This window comes from Fusarium venenatum (assembly GCF_020744135.1).
Source record: "Fusarium venenatum strain MPI-CAGE-CH-0201 chromosome Unknown EDB82scaffold_1, whole genome shotgun sequence".
Lineage (NCBI taxonomy): Eukaryota > Fungi > Ascomycota > Sordariomycetes > Hypocreales > Nectriaceae > Fusarium > Fusarium venenatum.
This window is the reverse complement of record NW_027072129.1, coordinates 738,222-755,000: the sequence shown is the minus strand read 5'-3', so window position 1 is coordinate 755,000 and position 16,779 is coordinate 738,222. Positions and strand designations below refer to the sequence as shown.

At 45.7% G+C, this 16,779-nt stretch overlaps 6 protein-coding genes across 6 annotated transcripts; 2 read left to right on the top strand and 4 right to left on the bottom strand.

The window, feature by feature from the left end:
* Positions 1-405: 405 nt before the first annotated feature.
* Positions 406-1,666, bottom strand: EDB82DRAFT_482339 (uncharacterized protein). Its single transcript, XM_065608190.1, has 2 exons — positions 1,037-1,666; positions 406-984 (listed from the first exon to the last, which is right to left on the bottom strand). Exons 1-2 carry the CDS (start codon positions 1,557-1,559, stop codon positions 560-562), a joined length of 948 nt encoding a protein of 315 aa, XP_065465265.1. The 5' UTR covers positions 1,560-1,666; the 3' UTR covers positions 406-559.
* A 1,352-nt stretch (positions 1,667-3,018) lies between these two features.
* EDB82DRAFT_519046 (Lactonase, 7-bladed beta-propeller-domain-containing protein) lies at positions 3,019-4,342 on the top strand (the record flags this gene model as incomplete). The annotated part of the gene is made up of 4 exons (XM_065609054.1): positions 3,019-3,292; positions 3,367-3,383; positions 3,438-3,753; positions 3,819-4,342. 4 exons carry the CDS (start codon positions 3,019-3,021, stop codon positions 4,340-4,342), a joined length of 1,131 nt encoding a protein of 376 aa, XP_065465264.1.
* Positions 4,343-4,678: 336 nt separating this feature from the next.
* Positions 4,679-6,369, bottom strand: EDB82DRAFT_531468 (general substrate transporter; the record flags this gene model as incomplete). Its single annotated transcript, XM_025732311.2, has 2 exons — positions 4,679-5,146; positions 5,199-6,369. The coding sequence occupies 2 exons, from the start codon at positions 6,367-6,369 to the stop codon at positions 4,812-4,814; spliced, it is 1,506 nt and encodes a 501-aa protein (XP_025591248.2). The 3' UTR covers positions 4,679-4,811.
* A 1,034-nt stretch (positions 6,370-7,403) lies between these two features.
* On the bottom strand, positions 7,404-8,144 carry EDB82DRAFT_469818 (uncharacterized protein; the record flags this gene model as incomplete). Its single annotated transcript, XM_065607935.1, has 3 exons — positions 7,404-7,577; positions 7,680-8,042; positions 8,097-8,144. 3 exons carry the CDS (start codon positions 8,142-8,144, stop codon positions 7,404-7,406), a joined length of 585 nt encoding a protein of 194 aa, XP_065465263.1.
* Positions 8,145-8,699: 555 nt separating this feature from the next.
* Positions 8,700-12,462, bottom strand: EDB82DRAFT_482335 (uncharacterized protein). The gene is made up of 2 exons (XM_065608189.1): positions 11,844-12,462; positions 8,700-11,791 (listed from the first exon to the last, which is right to left on the bottom strand). The coding sequence occupies exons 1-2, from the start codon at positions 12,248-12,250 to the stop codon at positions 8,878-8,880; spliced, it is 3,321 nt and encodes a 1,106-aa protein (XP_065465262.1). The 5' UTR covers positions 12,251-12,462; the 3' UTR covers positions 8,700-8,877.
* A 1,396-nt stretch (positions 12,463-13,858) lies between these two features.
* EDB82DRAFT_2610 (fungal-specific transcription factor domain-containing protein) lies at positions 13,859-16,429 on the top strand. Its single transcript, XM_025732314.2, has 2 exons — positions 13,859-15,001; positions 15,058-16,429. The coding sequence occupies exons 1-2, from the start codon at positions 14,311-14,313 to the stop codon at positions 16,260-16,262; spliced, it is 1,896 nt and encodes a 631-aa protein (XP_025591251.2). The 5' UTR covers positions 13,859-14,310; the 3' UTR covers positions 16,263-16,429.
* Positions 16,430-16,779: the final 350 nt, after the last annotated feature.

Here is a 16,779-nt window from a genome sequence, read left to right as displayed (position 1 = left end):
TTGCCTGAGTCAGAGGTCCACTGGAGGATGGTTCCAATAACAAACTGTGGCGAGGTAATGGCATTGCCATTGATGGTGATTTGGCCACTGGCGCTAATGACCAAGGTGTTTGGTGAGGCTTGATATTCACCGTTGCCAGAGGTAGACTTGGTAAAGATAGCATACGTATCAGCCCACTGAGTAAGAACAGATGTTCGGAGAAGACCCAAAACCGAACCCTGAGTAGGTGCTGGGGGAATGTTCCTATCCGTCCCTGGATATCGGCATGTGCTGGTTGGGACTCATCATTGTTCCAGACAGAACCAAGGAACTGTGGTCCGACTTAGGCATTGGGTACCCATATTCTAGAGTGTCATTCTGATATTCAGATTTCATAAGCATGAGTCTGAACCAGCATGACCTGAAACCATACCTTCCTCAGACCAAGTTATCTCTCAACTATTAGATAGAAGCTTTAATTTACTGCCACTTATTCATACATTACTATATAATTCAGATCCACTCCGTTATAATCTCCGGTAGATTATCCTGTCTCAAGCTGTGCCAAAATCGATATCAATCATGCCTGTGTTAGCCTCTTCCTTTGCTCATCCATCCTTTCTATGTGGACCTCAGTCACAGGATCGGGTATGTCCATAAGTATTCTCTCCATCTCCCTTGACAAAAAATACCCGGGATTACAAGGCGCGTGATCGACACCCAAAACCATTCCGATATCATGTATCACCAGCCCTGCCATCGTGCGGCGAAGCCTAACAATGCTGTTTGTGACATCTTCTGCCTTGGGAAAGGGCCACAAGCCCGCTCGAGAAAGGCAGAACGTTATCGAGCCTAGAATCATAGATTCGCAACGATGATTACCCATCCATTCAGCATGACGGCACCAACGTGGCTTCTCGTCAACAACCAATAAGTCCTCCACAAGTTGATTGATGACGTCTAGGAGTGTCTGGATGATCAAAATGCGGATTTCAGATATTCGTTCTTAAAATCGCGGTTAGGGACATAGCAGTTTAGATCGGGCAGGGAATCTCACCAACAATGTCAGGTACCATTTGGAGATTTGCGTCCTCAGAACCTTCGGATTCCATAACCATATGTCTTGCCATCCTTGCAAAAGAGTCTTTATATCCAAACTCAAATGTAATCCAAAGATATTTGGTCATGGCTTCCTTTGACTGTTTTGCGTTATTTTCTATTGAGTCCATCCATCTCTCTATCCAAGGTTCCAACATTCGTGTGCCATCATAGTAATTTGACAGTACTGTAAGGTCGTAAAGGTCATCCATCGATAGCGTTCTTGGGATGCGATCGAATTGACCGTGTGATATGTGCAAAAAGAGGGCCATTGCCGTTGCCTTATCTTCGGGAAGGCTCACAACCCACTCCTCGTCATCTGGTTTTTTGGATTCTATAAAACCCCCATAAAGCATGCGCTCGAAAACTGGCGATGTTCTTGCCAACGCCCTTGAACAGGCTGTAAAGGTGACAGGGTCTGTTTTGCCAACACGAAGTTTAATATCGCCATGTTTATCGAACTCGATATTTTGTAAAGACATGAGAAGGGCTGGTGTAGTGTGGTTAATTAATCCAGATGCATTTGGTGAATAACCACAGTTTATGCTATTGAGGTCTTTAATGCTAATTGAAATAAGAGAAAAAAAAATTCATCTGGAAGCTTGGACCGGAGACTCAGCCGCCGTGCTCAGCCACAAGCTTGCCAACATAGGACAAGATACATAGAGCATTAGGCTAGTAAGCATTAGCTATATATTTTTAGATCACTTGTTTCCACAATAAGAACCTTTAAGTCCTTGGCATATCCATATTTATACCAGATATTATCCTTATCTAATACATCAACCATTCCGTTCTATCTTAAAATATCTATGTTCTATATTCCATTCTGAAAAATATCCTTCAAGATGTCGCGGCATCCCTGAGTCATATTCATCTTTAAGCATGATATTAGTAACAAGTGATGAAGTAGTAAGGAACAGGGTCGTTGGGACAGATAGGTTGCGACAGTGGACTTGCCACGGCCCGCTGGACCGCCGATTACGAATATCGCCTTTCCAGGGATTGATTGTACCGTCATAACTAGCTTCAGAATAGTAAAACACGAACAAACGCTGCAGACGAAGGTGGTTTGGGCAAGATTGCAGGATATCCATCGTACAAGCTAAACTCAATTCAACACCATCAGGTTTCCTGAGCCTGATCCTAAACGGCTGTCGGTCATTCGTCTCGTCCAAAGGGTAATGGTCGCGGTCCAGAACATCAATGCAACAAGATCGGACATAATTAAGCTCAGCCACCGGCTCAAACGCGACCTTGACCAAATTGGTTTAGTGCAAGCGGAGGTGGAGAATTACCGACTTTGCTGAACCGGACATGTTAGAAAGCCAGCCATCGGACAAAGTGAGAAGCAAAATCAGCTCTTGAGATGAGACATAGATTTGTGGATGCTTTCTCATACGCTCTTCCTGACCTTGACTGGGGTAGAAATGCTTATGCCGACATCTAGAGCGGAATAACCGTGCTGGCATGCCCCAAAGCCGGGAACGGATCGGAGGGAACAGAGAGAACCCCGGATTCTATCCGATCTGCCGGACCTCTAGAGATGGGGAGCATGGGCGAACGGTTCCTAGGCCGGTCGAGGTTTTCCCCGTACTTGAATCGGCCGATCTCCACAAAACTATCTCCGGTGTGGGTCCGGACATAGTGAACTCTCTGTGATTAATTAGTTCCATGACTCTAGAACTTTAGTCGAAATAAACAATATCTTGGTTTGGCGCGGAGTTCAAGATGAGGAAAGCGGAACGGGCAGTGGCATGGGAGGTTAGCCCTCTTGAATAGATTAATTGCAACCGGACATCGATAGTAATTGACCCCAGACATGTTCCACGTTGTCTTTCATCCAGACAAACGATCTAGCTCAATCCTTCGTGTTTGAACTGCATCACTCTCTAATTAGGTCCATTTGATCAACTGTCACTTTTTCTTCTTGCCACCACCATGAAACCCTCACTGCTGCTGTCCGGCGACCGGGCCAACTTCACTACACTGGCCGTAGACCTCCAAAAAGGAGAGATCAAAATTGTCGCCGATTACCGAGCACCCGAAAGCGTTTCTTGGATAGAACTTGAATCCTCGAATGGAGATGTTGACAGACTGATTGCCTTGTCGGAAGGTGAAGAGTCTGGCCTCCTATTCACCTTCGAGTTAAACCATTCTAAAAAGACTTGCATCATCACTAGCCAACAGCCGACACTAGGCGCACCTGCTCATTGTATGTCAATGTCCTTTATGTCGAATGTGATTGTTGTGTTAATTATTCAGTTATTATCCTATGAGACAAGACAGTCATAGCGCTTGGTACTGTAAGTAATGGCCAGCCAAGCCAATGCCCAACTTTGCCCGCTCACACTTAGCAGTATCTCGGAGGTTCTGTTTCCCTTTACCCCATTTCAATCACCGAAAAAGAAGGACTCAGACTTAAGGATACGCCTCGAACCGAGCTTCTACCAGAGTTTCCATATAAAGCGGCTGGACACGGTCCCAATAAAGGTCGACAACAACAATGCCACGTGCACCAAGTGCTTGAAGATAAGAGAGGCCTACTCTATGCACCTGATCTAGGTGCTGACCGCGTATGGGTCCTTAATCGTGATGGACCGGAGCTGAAAGTACAAGGCTGGCTCCTGTGCCCTCCTGGTACGGGACCTCGACATGCCGTCTTGACACCTGATGGTACGTCGACAGGCTCTCCCTTACCCTCAACAGTTAAAACACGTCATTAAGACGTGTACTCACAGAGAAACTTATATATGTCATTGGCGAGCTTTCACACAACGTAATCGCTTTTGAATTGTCTACTCTACGAGACCAGGACGTCCAGCCCATCAACGGTTTTGAGGTCAATGTCATTCCTCCGAATGTTCATCCGGGCCATCAGTTCATGATGGACTCAGCTGAGATTTCCCTACATCCCAAGATTCCGAACGTTTTATACGTCAGCAACAGATGGGAAAGGCATATCACCCAGCGCGAACCTCATCTGCAAAATGTCCATGAACAGCTACAAGGTGATGCTATCGCTGTAATCTTACTTTCAGGAAACGGCAAAGAATGTCAAGAGATCAAGCACGTGCGAACCAACCTTGACACAATCCGCGGTTTCGGACTTAGCGACGATGGCAAATTTGTCGTAGTGGCTGGACAAGAACGTGGCGGAATCGAGATATATAGCATTAGCGGCGACAGAGGTGATTTATGGACTCTTGTTGCCATCTTGAGTGAGGGACTAGACAGCGGTATTAAACATGCAGTCTGGTTGTAGAGCTTCAGAAATTAATTACCAGCCTACAGTCTCTCACTGGATAGTAATTTGCCACATCTGATAAATTCTCTCGGCTTTTAATCAACTCTTTCGTTGTAGCTGTATTCAGTATTCGGGAGCAAATAGAGTGCATAAAGTACGTGTGTTACATTCCTAACTTTGTTCTTCAAACTGTCTTCAAGCACGATGCTGGCAAGCTGATGAACGAGTACTCCCACAGGTCCAAATCCGGTCTTTTCGTATTAGAATCCCAGGATGATTTAAGTGGCAATTACACTCGAGAAGCTACATCTCAATAGCAGAGGCTAGTCTTTGATGGGCAATGTGTTCATATTTAGAAGACTCAAACCGTGTATTTAGCTAGGTAATGTACATGTTTCTACATCCCACTGGTCAATGGAGTACACTGTCTTTAAGTACATTGCCATGTCCAAACCATACCCATGGAATATTCGTCATCGTAACGCATCTAGTGGGCCGGGGATCCGAGCTCATTCTCTTCATCCTCAAGCCTGTCGCCGAAAGCGCCGGCGATCTGCTCCAGACTCTTGCCCGCAGTCTCAGGAACAAAGAAGAAGGAGAAGATAGAGGCAGCAATACAAAAGCATCCAAAGAACAGATAAGTACCCCAACCAAGCCTGAGCTGCATCTCAGGAACAATAACACCAATGATGAAATTAGCCAACCAAACCATAGCCGTGGCAGCACTTACACCCTTTGCTCGCTTAGAACTAGGGAAAACCTCTGCAGGCAGAGTCCAAGCCAAGGGGCCGTACGATGAGGCATATGCAAGAACATAGATATCTGGAAAATGTTAGAAGAGACGACAACAATTATAAAAGATCAAAGGACTAACAAATAAGGGCCACACCAAACCAACCCATACCAGGGTTCTCAACCCACTTGCCGTTGTACTTGCTCACAATGCCCGCCATGATCATGTGAGGAATACCCATAGCAATACCTCCGAAAATGGAAAGTTTGCGACGTCCAATCTTGTCAAGGAAGAGGAAAGTGGGAATGCCGGCAACGAACTGACAGATATTGACCATACCGCTCAGAATAAGGGACATCTCGTAGTCCTGACCGAGTGCAGCGAAGAAGATGGGCGCGTAGTAGACGAAAGCGTTGATACCCGAGAACTGCTGGAAGAAAGGGATGGCCAGTGCCACAGCGGTGCGTCGGATATATTTGGGTTTGAAAAGGTCCCCCCACTGCTGGAACTCAAGGACGACAGGGTTCTTGTTGGTGGCATGATTACAGTTCAACAGCATCTCGTAAACCTCAGCTTCGCGGACAATGCCTTTCCACTCTGCTTGAACACGAGCATCAGTTGCAGGCAAGCGGCGAAGCTTCTCAAGCGCGTGTAGCGCATCCTCGTTGCGATGACGCATAGCTAGCCATCTGGGCGAGAATGGGAAAAACTGAATGCCGACGCCAACCATCAAAGCGGGGGCCATCTGTAAGAGAAAAGGGAGTCTGAAAGCCCAGTGGTTAGAGATGTCGCGGCAACCGTAAGTGATCCAGTAGGCGATAATGGCGCCAATAACGATAGAGATGGCCTCGAGGACGAGCAGGGAACCTCGCAGGTTGGGAGGGGCAATCTCTGAGATATACAGGGGGGCACCCATGGCAAGGGTACCGACACCGACGCCACCAATAGTGCGTCCAGCTACAAGAGAGCCATAGTTATGTGCCGCCGTCTGGATGATAGCGCCAGCGCAGAAGAAAATTGTAGCTACAGCAAGGCCATACTTGCGGGAATATCGGTCGGCAAGAAGTGGGAAGAACAGGCAACCGACGAAGGCGCCAAACTCGAGCATGCCAGTCATGAAACCCGTGTTGAATCCATAGCGAGAGTGGCCAGGTGCAATCTCAGGAAATGTGTCCTGGAACTGGGGCATTGCAAGGATGATGGAGATGACACCCTGATCGTAACCGAATGAGAAGCCACCAAAAGAGGCAAGGAGGGCGGCACCAAAGACATACGGTGATCGGATGATGCCAGCGAGACCGTTTGTCGTCATAGTTGATCTCAGTGTTGGTGGTGCCATCTTCTAGGTGTTCAGGACCATCGGACGCCGTGGCCTTGTCATGACTCTCATTGCCAATGTGAGCGAGACTCTTGTCATCCGCCATATTGACTACAGTATAGCAGAGAAACCTAAAGATATGACAGAGGATATTTTTGGGCGAAGAGTAGAATGAAGATGAGGATGAGGATAAGGATGAGAATGAGACAGAAAAAAAGAAAGAGGATGTTAAAGCTGAGGGTTGACAGTGGTTTATCTATGCCGCCGAGATCGATAAAATCACCTAGATATAACGACACATGGCCCCTAGACATGTTCCCCACGGGGAACAAGATTCGAGACTGTTAGTCTAAACTGGGGAAATTGGAGTAACCTGGACCGGACATAATCAAGCCTAGACCGCACCTCCATCGGGCTTCTCAATTGTCAGTGCGTCGGAGATAATCACTTGTAGCTAGTGATACAACAGTGAGGAAATAAACCAAATTGTATGTCATTCTTGGCCAACCATTCGCCCGTTAAGTTGGTTGGAGTCAAGATTTCTACGTGTAATCATGGCACCCAATTGTGATGGTTGAAAGACAATGTCAAGTGGGAAGAACAACCAACGTGTTGCATAGAGATCACTTGGTCTCTGAGACTCACAAGCTTAGTGAGACATTCGATACACATGAAGTAGAAAAGGGAGCCTTAGGGTATCAGAAACATTGACTTCTGGAAGCATAAGAGACGAAATTAGTAGATCACTTTATGCTTCTTAGACTATGGTTCTTTGACTACTTATTTTTACATCTAAAGACCTGGGCGGTTATTGTTTCTGTTACCCAGTAGGAGGGATCGACCACTTGTATAATTCTCAAGATAGAAACTCAGGTCTAGGAGTAGCAAGTGTATTGTGCAAACGATTGAAGTACCCCTATGTTAAGTTCACAATAACTCTCTACAGGAATCCGATCGAAGTGGGAGAAATTTAGCCTTCTCGTAGGCCCTTCACTTGAGACGTAACATCTAGTAAGCTATCTAGACATCTAGCACTCTTCCTTTTGTACAATGACGTTCCATTTGTCATCGTGAAATACCTGTCCGGATAGAAAGGGTCTGTAGCGACCTAGTTCCCAGCCCCATCTTGTGCACATTTTGCCGATAAACTCAGCGCCGTCAGCAATGACTCCAAACACATCCAAAGTCTTCGAGCTGGTGTCCTTTCATCAAGAATATTCATTAGTTTAGTTGGATTGAATAGTTGGAGGGGTGTAACTTACATCATTGCACCACCAAATGGCGGCGTTCTGGGAGCAGCTTACCCTACCACAGGTGCCGGGGCCGGGTCCGTTCATCGGCTTCCCCTGGATGGTCCGTAGATAATCTATACTAGTAGCAATCAGAGTGGGTTCGCACTCCGGCCAGTGTTCGTTGCATTCGTATTTCGCCCGTTTGAAGCCATTCTGGTCAAAAATGTGCATGTTGGAATCTCTCTTTTCGTGGTCGGTAGTCTTGCGTGTAGAGTTGATATACTCTTCATCCCAGTTGGGGTTCATCTGGGGGAGCTTCGCAAGGACTTCCTCGATTGTTCCCTGAAGTACTGTTGTATTTACCAAAGTCATTTTAACCTCCCACTCGGGGAGCACCACTTTATATCCCTTAATGGGAGTATCTATCGCGCGGACCTAAAGGACTTGGTATTAGCATTGTGGTGAAGAATCAGCCGCGTGGATACTTACGAAGGGCAATGGGGGAACCCAGAGAAGAAGCAAGCATTGAAGATGCATATTGTAAGAGGATGTAGTTGATTTAGTATATTCTTGGTTGCAAATGATGGAGGTTTGTAGGATTGCACAAGACCTGGGATATTGTCGGCTTTTAAGCTCAAATCCTACGGCGCGAGATTTTGACCGCTGATTCACCTCAACATCTGAAGTGATTCAAACGAATCATGTTTACTACTCTTTTCCCAGTGCATCAGTGTTGATAAGTTTATATTTCTCGTCATGTGCTGTTGGTTCTTGTTTTTTGTCTGATTCACTTTTACTGCTTTGGTCTACAATTCGTGGTTCACGAAGTTGACTTTCAGAGTAGTCTTAGTCTCGTCTCCATGATAGTGTATACCTCGCTTCCTCGACACTAAATGTCCCAAACTACAACCGTCCGATATGTTCTGGTGGGCTCTTCGAAGATGTCTCGATTCTAAAATGTTATGTGACTGTGACTATAGACAATTGTAGAATCCCTCAAGGCCAAATCCTCAAGATAAAAACGGCTTTTAAATCGTGAAATAACATGACACATGTGTTCACTAAGGAGACAATTTAGGGTGATTATTTTAGGCCACCTTGGTTCAATGGTATGCCAATCTTTTCATCCGAGGTAAGTGTATTATTACAGTATCCATAGCCAAAATGATGTGACACTGTACTACAAAACCGAACGTCCAAATCGGTACAAGAAATCGTATTGATCATTGATCATGACACCTGCAGCGTAACGCGCGACTGTCCTCTGCTGCTATAAAAACGCTGAAGAAGGCCACGATCTAAATCCTAAGCGCAGGCCAACTTCCGAGGGGTTTATTGCAACAGTTTCATAACTCGCTAGGGTCTCGATTGCATTTTCAGCCCAGTCTCTGACGCGGGTGAAAAAATCATTTTGAGTGGTAATTTCTGCAAGAAGTTTCATCACCATATCAGACGCTGTACTTCCATTGTCATCAGAAAGAGATCGGTCAACCCCAAAATCCAAAAGTGCCTGGATATCAACAAAGTTCAGACGCGTAATTACAATTTCCGCCATTCGAAAGCTAGCCCCTGTCTTACATTGAGACAAGTATTTCTGATACTCTTGACAACATTCATGAAATTTTATAATCAGTGCGTGGAGGGGGGTGCGTCCATGGTTGTCAATTGTATTGATACCCAACTGCGAGTGCTTCAAGAATACGTAGAGAAGCCGGGCATCTTTCAGCCATGTGATGTTTGAATGAAGGAAAGTTTGCCCGTTCTGGTTTCGTCGGTCCCAGTCAACTGTAAGTTGGCATTTCTGAATCGCCTGTAAATTCTTGAAATCAAATATCGGATCATGGAAGATTGTGTTGCCAAGTTCGTCCGTTATATTGATGTCGCAACCCCAATCTTGAGAACAAAGTCGGAAACATTCGTCTGCAGGATTCGACGCTATAATGGCCTGGAGTAATTTGATGCGAGGATGCAAACTCGCACCCCACTGAGTTACCAAAAGGTTAGCGACATGTGCCTGTCCATTCTTCAATGCCAAGTGAAGTGGTGTGTCTTGAACGGATGTTTTGACGTCGGTGCTATAGTGGAACGTTTCAATGAGGTCTCGACATATAACTTCATTGCCGTATTCCGCCGCGAAATGCAGTAGTGACTTGTCTCGACCTTTCTCTGGTAACTTCATATAATACTTTGCTTCTTTGGTCAACACTGCAATACCCGTCTTTGACTTTGCCAGTATCTGGTATATATCTGTATCATGGGCTTCGTGTTTAACCGTAAAGGCCAGCTGTCTCAAATCCAAAGCTAGATGGATGGGTGTTTTGGAAAGATTGTTTCTCATGCTAACGTCGGCTTCATACCTTAGTAACACTCGAATCGTTTCCTTTTGTTTGCTCTTCACAGCCACATGAAGTGGTGTTTCTTGAAAGCGTCCCCACCTTTGATTAATGCTTCGTTTACGACTCAATCTCACGAACGGGTTTTTTGGCATTAGCCAAGCTTCTACCAAATGATAGAGTCGAACCTGGCAGGCCAGGTGGAGAAATGGCACATCTTGTGGTGGGTTATCCGGTTTGTCCCAGAACTTGTTGTATACCCACCACAACTTGTCTCTGATTTCTGAGGTCTTGCCAAAAAATACTGGATGTCTCCGAAGTAGGTCTTTGCAATCATCTTGCGACTCTGCTATATGAGATCCCCATACATCGATTGCGTATGATAGAGCAGGGGTCCTTGTTCGCGCTGCTGTTTTATTCGCGTCGTCACTACTGAAGTGCTCGCATAGAAGCGTTATCAGTCGATCAGCGATAATAGCATGGCCTTGTATGGGATTGATGACAGGTCGTAATATGGGAAGATCAACAGTACCGCTGAGTAAGAAGTCTTTCGCGCTTTGGTGTACAAACGTGGCGAATAGAGTGTGCATGTCTTGTTGGTGACCATCCATATGAACTAATTTTCGGTAGCGGTAATTTGTAGTATTTTCGCCAATGATTGTCCCGTCGTCATGATAGCAGTGGCGGTAAAGCTGAAGTAAGTGTCCACATGCCTGAGCATATCCTAAGCAGACTTGTTCTGGTGTTAAGGCTTTCGTTCGCTTTACCTGGATGGCATCGCATAGCTCGGCAATTGTCAAAGGACGTTTGGCGAATAAAATCCATATCAGCATATCAGAAACAGCCCGTCTTATTTCGGGTTTAATCTGGTTGATGATTCTTTGATACAAAGGATATAGGCCTTGCGGGACGTGCGCAAGAGCATCTTCGATCTCGATGAGAGTGCTGTTCTCCAAGTCCTGAGACATGAAGCTAACCCACAGAAAAGTGCCTTCTGCACCTCTTCTGAGCGCTGTCTCAATTTGGAATTGAAGAGGGGTGTTTAGGATGTGTTTGACAGTGGCCAGATGGGCGACACGATCTGCAATGTATAGGTTTATATCGTGTTGTAGGTCGTCTAAAGCTATGCGAGGAAATGTCGAAAGTGATTCAAATATAATCTGCGGATTCTCGCGGCTAGCAATGATGAACTTGCAATTGAACGGTCTGGTGAAGCCCGAAGGATGTTGGAAGAGAGTTTTCAACTTGAATAAGAGCAGTGATAACGAGCTTTCAACGCATTCGTCGAGTCCATCGAGAACAAAGCACACCTCTTGGTCATGAAGAGCTTTCAGCATAGATATGAATATTGACCAGAGAGTTTCGAATGAGCCTGGGCTGAAAAGTGTTTCTCTTTGTATCTTCCATGGAGATAATAAGAATGGGATTAGATGATTGTGTTTCATTACCAGCTGGATCATCAGTCCACGAAGCACGCCGACAGCGTTATTTCGAGACTCTGATCTATTATCACAAAAGAACCAGATGACCGTAGCGTTGGGTTTTGATGTCTCAAGAAGTTGACTGAGGAAGATTGAGATGAATGTCTTACCCTTACCAGGTGGGCCTGCGATCCAGAGAAGCGCGGTGCGAGCAGCGTTCCAATCTTGATATTCCTTTGTTTTAGGAATCCATTCACATGTGCCGGGTGTCCTATGACCTTTTGACGTTATCAACCTTTCCCTATCATTGACTGGGTCTGTAAGGAAAAGCGCCCGGACGCATTGTTCTTCATCTGTGCCAGCCTGAAAGGAGACCTTCATCCCCTCCATGACCGATGTGAAATGGGCGAAACCTTCCTGATTTTGGTTTCTGAGAAGTAGTGAGTAATACGATTTCCAGATACGATCTAGTCAAAACTGACATTTGAATCATGCCTATTTGGATGGCCATATCAGACTTCAACCGCTCTATCCGAGCGAAAAGGTCTCGAATGTCGCCCTCCTTTGACAAAGCCATAGTTATCTTCCGAGACTTGTGACTGAAGGAATCTGCCTCCTCGAAATCAATAGAAGTGAAGATTTTCAGTATTTCTTCGCTGACAGATTTGCATTGATTAATGATGGGTTTCAGATCGTCGCTTTGAAGTGCAGGTGTGTTCTGGATTTTCTCGACAACCTTGGAGAGGCTGGTAACCTCCTCTTGCCACCCTTCAATCTCTTTAGGCGTGTCTTTGAACTTTCCGCGGAACTTCTTGAACAATCCGACGATTTTGATACTTTGTTCAATGAACTGGCCGCTGGCAGCCACGAGCCCAACGACTTCCGACATCGTTGAAGTTACCCCAAATATTTACGAATGGTGTGAATAAATTCACGAGATACTTTTGCTGAATTGTTGATCTGCTGACAAGCATCGGTTGACTGCTGTGTCCCTAGTGTGTAAGAGTCACAAGACCGGAACTCATTCGAGAGTATTCCAGATTATAGTACAGCGCAGATATTTTGAATACTATTTCCAGTAAAATAATTAAAGCTTTGCTATGAGGCTTAGACTGCCCAGATTTTGAAGTGGCTTGAAAGCTGACAGGCGACTGGATAAGTAACATCCTAGCCCTGGTATCCAGAGACTTGTTCATTACTACGTCAGTCAGGCCATGATCTGATTTTTAGGCATCGGCCTAATTGTGGCCATCTTAGTGGGTAGCAGAAACAATGGCCTCCAAGGTCCTAGGAGATAAAAACAAGTAGTCTAAAACCCATATTCTAAGGAACATAAACTGACCTAATAATTTCGTCTCTTATGTTTCCAGTGATCAATTTTTTTGATACCCATTGTATCAATTCCGCCTTGAAAGCAATATCGTGTTGGTTGCTAGTGGATGCTTAATCCCTGCAGAGTTGGCAACACCATGTGGACCAAAAAAAGCCTTACTGTATAGGATAACCGATGTCTTTCACTGAGCCAAGGTGGAACAACAATGTTGCGGCTAACCGTTTACGCTTGAAGTTATAGTTGGACGGGATGATTGTGGCACAGCCTGGAAGGATAAGAAGTCATGCACCTGATGACGTCGATTGTCACCCACGTGAACCGTAGATTGTGAAGTTGTTTTTGCCCACAAGCCGGGCTACACGAGAGGATCGAAAGCCGCCACCATTAACAAATGCAGACATATTATCTTCTTTATGATAGCACTGATGATATTGTTGATTCCTCAAATTAACCCAGACACTACAGCCCAAATTCAAGGCAGACAGATATTCGAGACTCAACACGGCTTTGATCAGTGACCACTGATCAGGCGCAAGAAGATGCCGCTGCGTTAATAAAAACTACAAGTTTGCAAACTTGGGCCCGAGCACGCACGCTTAAATCACGACATCTATACATGATCGCCACTGGAGGGGGGTAAAAAGTCCCATCGTGAAGAATACAAGTCTTCGAAAGTTCAGATGCTGCTATTGTTTCTCCCATAAGGTGCATCGTTGCAGCTTTCCTGGGGAACCGGTCGAACCCTTGCCAAATAAGGTCCAGCCTTCTGCTTTGTTGGCTTTGCCTTTATCTATTTTGTGATCGGCATATTTTCCACGATGTTGACAGAGATGGAATCTGCTATTCTTCACGTTGGCGTTGAACCGACTACTACTTGACTCGATTTCTCTCAAGGTCTCTAGTCTTTGCCATGGGTTATAACTGATTTTTCGGCTATGCAATCCTTGTTCCGTTCGAGATAACAGTATCTGTTCTTGATATTTACTACTGGAACCCCCAGTTCACGATGCTGTCTTTCTTATAGTTTCACTGCTTACATTAGGATCTCGTTGCTTGCCATTGTATTTTTTTTTTCATAAACATTGGAAAGCTCGCCATGAGATGTTGATGACGACGTTGAGGAAGATGGACTTATCTCTCCTATCTGTAATCGATGCGGTCCATCTTCAAACTGACGTAGCCGACGAATAATTGGATCAAGGCAAGAAGGGCTGAGCTTTTATCACTAGGGATCGTTCGTATAACGGTTCGAAGCCTGGTATCAAATATATATGCCGCTTAGTCTAGACCCATATCGTAGGTAGTCCCGGTTCCAATCTCTAGTCTTGGACCCCTGTATAATAAGCTAAGGTAGACTCGCTAGTATACTTTCCCCGCACCAAATGTCCACTTGAATTCCGGAGTCCGAACTCAGGTTGACAGTCCCATCAAAGTCATCATCAAAATAGGCTTTAAATTTATTAACGCTCTTAAATCCCTCGTAAAGATCCCTCCGGTGACGAATTGGGGGAACAAAAATCTGATGTCACCATGCCCACACCTGGAAAACGTTCCCGTCAAGGTAAGTGCGCGGCCCTGGCTCCAGCGTCTGTTGGATCCAGCGGGACAACGCTGATATGGAGGGCACAGGCTGCCTGACGTGCAGGACTCGGCACCGGAAATGTGACGAAGAAAGGCCCATTTGCAAGATGTGCCAAAAGACTGGCCGGAAATGCGAGTACGGCAGCGGCATTCGATGGTCATCAACAAATGTATTAAGTCGCGTACATTCTGGAGGTGTGGAGAAAATTACTTCAATTGAGAAGCAATCGAAGCGTAAAGGTATGAGCGCGAAAGGGTTGACTTCTCCAACAAGTCAGGACCGACAAAGAACACCCGCATTCAATGTGTTTTCAGTCGAAGAGATTAACCGGGGTAACACCAACACCCAATTTCTTGACACGGGACCAGCACAGATACAAAGAACGACGTGGGAAGACCCAGGCCCGTCTGCTCATAACCGCCTTCCTTTTGATGGGGCTGACTTCATTTGGAACGGACTGTTCTCAGACCAACAATTCCTGGATCCGATCGATTCGACTTTTGGCATGGACCACGAGATAGCATCCAGAGACGATGACATGCCGTTGATCCAGTGGCAGGATGAGGATCTGCCGGAAACGTTCCCCAGCGTAGATGCTTCCTCAACAGGAATCCTCTTTCATAAGACCAAAACCCAACATGTGCGGCCAATAGTGTCTCCCCAGCTAGGCCCATGGCTTTCTGCGACTCTTGGGTCTTCAAGCGAAGAACTGGCATTCAATCACTGTAAGTTACTCCTTCTTGTTTTGTTTTCCACTGCATAACTAATTACATGCCTATAGACCTGAACGATGCCTCCACTCGTATCCCAGCCTTTGATGGACCCAAGAATCCCTACCGAAAGCTTTGTTTAGTCTCCATCTCTTACCCTTTGCTCTTGCACACCATTCTCTACGTTTCCACTGTCAGCATGTACAACCATGGAAAAGCCGACGGTGAAACTGTCACGAGTCGTCGCACTCAGGCTTTGCTGTTGCTTCAAAACGCTGCAAAGCTGCTCGAGACCCAGAGAGAAAATGGGAGCCACAAGTGGATCGATCAACACCAGTCGCTTTCTGTACTGTCGCTACGAGAAGTAACCTTGGCAGCCTACCTGATGTATATCGTCATCGAGGTCATGATGGGCAGTCAAAAGACTGAGGCTCATCTTGAAGCCGCATTTTCTTTAATGTTGGAGCTCGACTATGTTGATCATCTACCCCAAGGATTCTACTCTAGATTCCTTGTTCAGAGATTCGCAATGATCGATGTAGTCTTGTCATTCCTAAGACGTCGCAGACCGCTGGCACCACAGAACTTTGTTTTATATCATACCATGGACGAGATGGATGAGCAAGAATCATCTTTCCGAGAACTAACAGGCTGTCCTCAAGCAGTTCTCTCTTTTCTAGCGAGAATCTCAAACCTAGCTAGTTCCAATGACGCGGCACAGATTGCAGAGGCATACCAATTAGAGAGTGAGATGAGATTATGGGGTAGTCTTAGGTATCCTGGCCCTTACAGTGACCCTGACCTGGTGGGTATACTTCAAGACGAAGAACCAACAGCCGAGAATACACGCAACAAGCAGCTCGATATACTGAGTGAGTGCTTCTACTGGGTTGCTCATCTCCTGCTCGCACGAAGGGTCTTTCTGGATCCCACAGATTCACCGCGGGTGCAACTTTACAGGAAACATTTGTTCCTACTTATGGACCGACTTCCTGCTGGTTGTGGACCAGATTCATCCTTGCCTTTTCCTTTCTACATGGCAGCTCGCGAAGCAATCAACAGCCATGATAGGGATTGGGTTCGCCAGAAGCACACAGAAATGCTCCACAAATATCCGGATCAATCGAGAGAGTTGATGATGCGTTTGACTGAAGAGATCTGGAGCAAACATGATGGTTATGTTGAAACTACGATACAGGACCCTATGTGCGTTTGGGTTAGTGATGATATATACATTGGTGTATTGGATTCGCAGGCATCTCATTTCTTGTTTTGATAACAGGAATCGGCAACACGGTATAACCAGCTTCCCAGTACTACAATAAAAACTTTTAACCGATGTTTCACGAGAAGCAGTTCAATGCGTATCGCAAATCATCCCGGTCGCGAGATAATTCTTACCCTATGGTTGGATATTTGGGAAAGCTAAAATTATTTCTACGCTAACCCATAAGGGAAGTGCGACTCGCAGTGGATTCCAATAGTGGAAATTAAGTGTAAACCATTAGTTGCTAAGCAGCCATGGTATGAATACCGTACTCAACTAGTGTGGAGGCTGCATCTCGACTGTACCGGGAGACACACGCCCGAGAGACGAGATTCGGGTCCGGTTAACTACGAGCTATAACTAAAATGTAAAAATGCCTCACAGGTAGATAGTCGACGAAAGTTTTATGATAAAAATCAGCATCATCTCACTCTACTAGTCTAGTTCCTCCCACACGATTATCATCTGGCGTTGATAGTGATATTGTCTCCAAACCAAACCTCCCTCATTATTCGCTTTTCACTCC